This window comes from Priapulus caudatus, unplaced genomic scaffold (assembly GCF_000485595.1).
Source record: "Priapulus caudatus unplaced genomic scaffold, Priapulus_caudatus-5.0.1 Scaffold180, whole genome shotgun sequence".
NCBI classification, from domain to species: domain Eukaryota; kingdom Metazoa; phylum Priapulida; class Priapulimorpha; order Priapulimorphida; family Priapulidae; genus Priapulus; species Priapulus caudatus.
Window position 1 is genome coordinate 40526 of NW_014577241.1, and position 6456 is coordinate 46981.

The 6456-nt window shown below is 44.7% G+C and overlaps 1 protein-coding gene across 1 annotated transcript in view; it reads right to left on the bottom strand.

Moving 5' to 3' along the window:
* Positions 1–3432: 3432 nt before the first annotated feature.
* The window catches only part of LOC106806796, an 18376-nt gene continuing 15352 nt past the window's right edge, over positions 3433–6456 (bottom strand). The window contains exons 3-5 of the mRNA XM_014808877.1: positions 5047–5159; positions 3973–4103; positions 3433–3494 (exon numbers count right to left, since the gene is read on the bottom strand). Coding sequence (XP_014664363.1) covers positions 4090–4103; positions 5047–5159 — 127 coding nt within the window. The 3' untranslated portion in view covers positions 3433–3494; positions 3973–4089. The remainder of the gene's footprint in view (positions 3495–3972; positions 4104–5046; positions 5160–6456) is intronic.

The window sequence follows — 6456 nt, forward strand, 5'->3', positions numbered from 1 at the left end:
GGGTGGGGGTTCGTGTGCGTATGTGTGTGATGTGTGTGTGTGTGCGTGCGTGCGTGCGTATTTGTGTGATGTGTGTGTGTGGTGTGTGTGTGCGTGTGTGTGTGTGTGTGTGCGCGCGCGCGCGTGTGTGTGTGTATGTGTGTGCGCGCACCAACATTGATGACTGCAAACATTTCTCCCAGCGAACACACGACTAGTTTATCGTTCCTTTGATCGCACACGTTTACTTCGCGAAAATAAACCCCTATAACCTGCCGAAGTTTACGCAAACAACATTTTCATGTATTACTATGTCGATTGCTATCATTCTCGAGTATTTTTTTCTACTGATGCGTATCGCCTCACTCAGATGTTAGGTGGTTATAAATTTTGGGAAAGCGCGCACATTTTTTAGAGAGAAATTAGAGAAACGCATTGTACTCCGCTGGCACAACCGACCCCGAGGTCCGACTATCGAAAGTAGGAGATGACAGCGTAGATTTTCCGTGAATAATTACTAAAGAGAACGTATTTGCACGTAAGCGATCCGTTCTCGAATGAACCGCAGATGCATGTTGATTCAAAGTGGCCCGCTGTGATTAATATGAGTGAGCGAGTAGCCGCAAGATGGGGCTGCAATCTCACTCCAAGCTTTACAATTTGAGTTGTAGCTGTTTGCATCCCTACGGCCTGAATTTTACGAGGATAATGTCTTTAATATTCGCGTATAATTAATGAGAGAACGGCATATTTTAATCCCCACCTGCCGGCACGTGCGAACGTACCGACTTAGGAAATGAGAATTTATTACTTCATTAAGCTGTTACGCGCTCGCATGCAGTGAGAGAGAGTATTGCATCTCCAGACAGCCGCTGTGAGAGTAGATAGGAAGAGGCTGATAGTATGCTAATAAGATAGGTAAAACGATAACAAAACGATAAAATGAGAAAGCGCGAATACAAATGATAGCGAGAGAGAAAGAGGGGAGAGTTGGTTGGTGACAACGGAGGAACCAGCCACTACTGTTTGCGCGGGAGATGAGTAAGCTAGGTCCCGGGAGGTCACGAGAGGTCACGGTAGGTCACAGGAGGTCACTCACCGACGCGTCGCACGGTGCGATGGTGCTGGCTTCAGACACGAGACTGGTGACGTCAGCAGGGCACACGACCTCCTCAAGGTCATCCTCGGCAAACACCTGTGTAGGTGTAACGCACGCAAGCATTACAATACATTACGCTACGTTACATTACATTACGGTACGTTACGTTATATTACGACACGTTGCGTTACATTATGGTACGTTATACGTTACATTACGGCACGGTACATTACATTACGGTACGTTACGTTACATTACGACACGTTGCGTTACATTATGGTACGTTATACGTTACATTACGGCACGGTACATTACATTACGGTACGTTACGTTACATTACGCAAGCGACCACGTTACGGTGACATCGTATACGCAGTCTCTAAAGCACGCTGAGATGACACAATGGGCGGTCGACGAAGCCAATGACATGATATTTAATCAATTCTAATACAGCCGCTATCAAAACGAATGCTTGCTCTTCATTATCATTACAAATCCAATATAATATATTTGATTAGTACCGGCTGATAAACTTGTTAAAAATGATAAACCAAGTTTGGTGTAATATTCTGTAGCGAATTTCAGATAAACCCGTTAAAAAAGGTAAAAAATGTATTAAAAAATTAAAAATTATCCACTGAGCGCCGATTGTCCCGGACAAATCATCCTATTTATGTCTCTCTGATTTATTTTTATGTCTCTGATTTACACTCGGGATGTAGTCGATTTAGGAATCTAAATGAGCATGTAGAATGTTGACTGATAATGTGATTGCAATGAAGCTTCGAACGGTGAACGTAAAACAGAAATCATCGAGCAGCCAGAAAAAAAACGTTTGTTCGTCTGCTGGCCATGCGTGCGTCCTTCCACAACACGCGTGTCATCTCACATCGATATATCGAAACCGCTGAGGACTAAAATATAATACAGGAAAAAATAGTGCACTCGTGAAAATGTGAGTTAATTGAGATGAGGCGATTGCAAAATAAAAGATGGTGATGATCGTAGGTAAGTAATTATGATGTATAAATGTAGTGAAGATCTTACTAAAAGCCGTGTAGGCATTTGGCTAACCGAAGCGCCCTAGAAGAAACATGGGGTACACGGAGGATTACACCTACACAGCAACACACGTAAGCTTATTCGAACCGAAGCAAACTGCTTCTATCTCAGTCAAGCGCGAAACAGAAGAAGCGAAAATATGTCGCATTACGTGGCAGGCTCAAAACATAAGCGAATAATGTTGTATCTACGACATTTCTTGTATCCTACTACTACGAGTATTATTAATATTCCAATGATGCATGAGTTACTAACTAGCTGACTACTTCTAGCTGTTACTACTACTGGGCTAATCAGTTACGATGAAATGGAGCAGCCGAAGCGAAGGAAAACAGCTATATATAGGTATATCTATATATATATATAAACGCGAGGGTAATTCGAACTTCCGACAAATCGTTTTTGCGGAACATTTCTAAGGCTCTGTTTCTGTTTTTTTGCATGACATTGTCCAGGCGACGAATTTCGTGTAAGTTACAAGGTTAGAGTCCCGGCGAGGCAACGCTATCTCAGGAAAACAGTTTCGTCTCGCGAACAAGCAAAAGCACGGGTGAGAAAACAACGGGAAGGAGAACGTGAGAGCGAGAATCTATAAGGAACATGTATCGGATGGCAGGCGTGTGCAGCGCGTGGTGGAGCACGGCTAGATTTAGACAACAGCTCCCTTGATTATTTATTTTAGGCCCAGATGTCACTGGGAAATCGTAAACTGTTTACCTCATTTCGGATAAGGCACTATCAGCAATCTTAGACAAAAGAGCGAAGAAAGGCTATCAGTCTATGTTTTGTTGAATAACGTTGCGGTCGGCTTTTATGTAAAAACAAAATTGGTTAAGGATATATAGATGTTGCACGGGCAGCGCGACAGACAGTGTGTGCACCACATTTTCCCCATCTTGGCAATTGCGTTGTCTATGTTTAAAGGAGCGGTGCACAGACAGAACAGGGGGGAACTCTAAAAGATGTACGGTTAGAATGGGCACTGTTGAAGTACATAGGCTGTAGGAGGATGAGGATGAGGAAGAGCAGGAGTGAGGAGGCAGGAGGAGAAGGAGGAGAGGCGAGGGGCAGGAGGAGAAAGAAGGTAAGAGAAGGAGATGGGGAGGATGAGGATAAGAAAGGAGGAAGAAGGAGAAGAAGAGGAGGAGATGAGAAGAGGAGGAGAATGAGGATGAGGAGAAGAAGAGGAAGAGGAGGAAGAGACGAAATGAAGAAGGAGAATTCGCAAGACACCTTGTTCGTCGCTCACTCCTTCATCGTCATCGTCGTCCTCGCTGGCGTCTCCCTAATCGGCGTGCTCATAGCTCCTCGTTCGTCTGCTCCTGGTTATACGAATACGTCTTGTCTGCCCACACTGCACACGACTACATTGAGAGAAAATGTCGCGTTTACCCAACACGGGCGATATTCCGCCAGAAATGTTCAACCAATACTAACACTGTTAATCAATACTTTAATGGCCCGTCGAAATATACTCATGTTTAGCGGTAACAAATAGTAGTTGACTAAGTGTGTATGTAATACTGATCAATGGTGTTGTCTGTACGTACTCTCTCTCCTCGCTCGCGTCTCCTCTCTCATCTCCTCTCTCGTCTCGTCTCTCTCTTTCTCCCTCGCTCTCTCATCTCTCCTGCTTCTCTCTCTCTATGCTTCTCTTCTGCGTCTCTGCCTCTCTCTCAGCTCTCTCGTCTCTCTGCTCTCTCTCATCTATCTCTCAGGTCTGCTCTTCTGCTCTCTAGCCGTGACGAGTACTAAGTAACATCGCTGCGATGTGCCCGGCGCCTGATTCGCATCTGACACCTTAGATGCTGCGCCTGATTATTACTATTTACCTGCACTGGTAGGACGTCTTGCTCCGGGTGAAGGCGTAGGAGTTGGTGGTCTTCTTTACAACCGGCTTTCCCGACGGTTATGCCCCTATTGCGCATGTCCTCAGTAGACTGCTCGGTCTAGGAAAGACTTCCTGTGACAAGCAGTAGATGTTACATAGTAGTAGGCTCAGTATAACTATAGATAGATAGAGGTCTAGTCGAGCTGTGGCAGTGGGGTTTGGACACGGTTGAGGTTGCCAACCATCTCAGAATATAGTAATGACCAGGTAATAGGTTCATGTGTTTGTCATATTCACACAAACTCCTATCCCCATTCACCTACTGCCATTCCACCCAACTCCTATCCATTCACCTGACATTCCACCCAACTCCTATCCATTCACCTGACATTCCACCCAACTCCTATCCATTCACCTGACATTCCACCCAACTCCATCCATTCCCTTAAATTCCACCCAAAACTCCTATCCTGATTCACCTGACATTCACCCATTCCTATTCATTCACTCTGACATTACCACCCGAACTCCCTATCCATACGAATATGACATTCCACCAAGCTGCTATCCATTCACGCTGACATTCCACACGCAAGACTCGTATCCATTCACGGCTGAGATTCCACCCAACCCACAAAACCTCCATCCATATCACTCTGCATTCACCCAACTCCTATCCATTCACCGGGCTGACATTCACCAAACTGCCTAATCCATTCACATTGACATTCCAACCTAACTCCTATCCATTCACCTGACATTCCACCCACTCCTGTTTAACGCGTCTTTCCGTGTTATTAACACATCTAAATGTAGGTAGAGTCTATAACACAGACTGGGTGGTCGACATATCTAAGGACAGGTAGGGTCTATAACACAGACTAGGTGATTAACACACTGGAAGACAGGTGGGGGCTGTAACACTGGCTTGGTGGTTAACATACTTAAAGACAGATATAGGCTGTAGCGCATGCTGGGTGATTAACACACCTGATGACAGGTAGGTGCTATAACACATGCTAGGTGATTGACACACCTGAGGACAGGTATAACACATGCTAGGTGGCCCTCGTACCTGAGAATGGCGTGTCACTAGTCTCGGAGTCAGCTCTGCTCATCCGTGGATGTAGAGATCCGAAGCCGCTGCTGAGTCTGCTGCTGACGCCATTCTCTGATAGCAGTGTGAACCTGCAAGCACGGTCCTTCATTCAGCTGGGCACACCATATATGAAGAGTAGATAATTATCTACTCTTGATATAACACGTCTCCTCAGTACACCACGGGGCACGTACAGACATAAGATGGCATAGCCTACAATCATGGTCGCTTCATATCAGCAGGGGCGCTCAATACACACATACGACGACACAACACACACCACACACACACACACGCCGCAACGCACGCACGCACGCACGCCACGCACGCGCACTGCGCCGCAGCGCGCTGCACGAGCCACACAACACAGCGACACACACACACACACACACACACACACACACACACACACACACATATATATATATACGTACAATCATAGTATGGCGCCATAACCTGCTAGCATAAGATGAATGAGAAGTGCATCATGTTACATAGTGACGTGGATATATGAGCTTGTGCATGGTCACTGACTGGCAGTGCAATTCATTCATTATAAATCCATACTTGTTTATTTATTTATTTGCAATACGAGAATCACGTGTGGCAATATTGCGCTGGATCCATCGACGCTCATATATATATATATATATATATATATATATCGTGCGTGAGTTGTAAACTCAGGCGGCGTTTCCGCCTTACAGTCGATGCGACGTTAGATAGATGTCGCTCTGACGTCACTAGTTATACACCGCGATCAGCGGACAGTGGAGTTTCATCTGCGATCTTGACCTAGTCGGGTTTCACTCGCTTCCTTTCAAGCCAACGTAATTGCATCTCTACTTCAATTAAGACGGAACAAGCACGCGCGCGGGGATATCAAGAGAGCCCCACAGAGAGAGAGAGTCGTGATCTGAGATGCTTACAAGGCTCAAGTCGGCCAGTGCTGCAGTGATGCAGCCAGTAGTGTATAATATAGATACATGTCTATAACCAGGAGTGTATAATATAGATACATATCTATAACGCAGGAGTGTATACGATATAGAATAGCATGTCTAGTCACCAGGAGTGTATGAATATAGCTACACTATCTATAACGAGAGTGTATAATTATAGATACATAGTCTTATAAGCCAGTGAGTGTATAACTTATACGATACATATCTATAACCGGGAGTGTATAATATAGATACATGTCTATAACCAGGAGTGTATAATATAGATACATATCTATAACCAGGAGTGTATAATATAGATACATGTCTATAACCAGGAGTGTATAATATAGATACATATCTATAACCAGGAGTTTCCTGAGGGGTCCTGAGATAAAAAATGAATAATATGATACGCATATCTTAGTTATACACTGCTGATGTA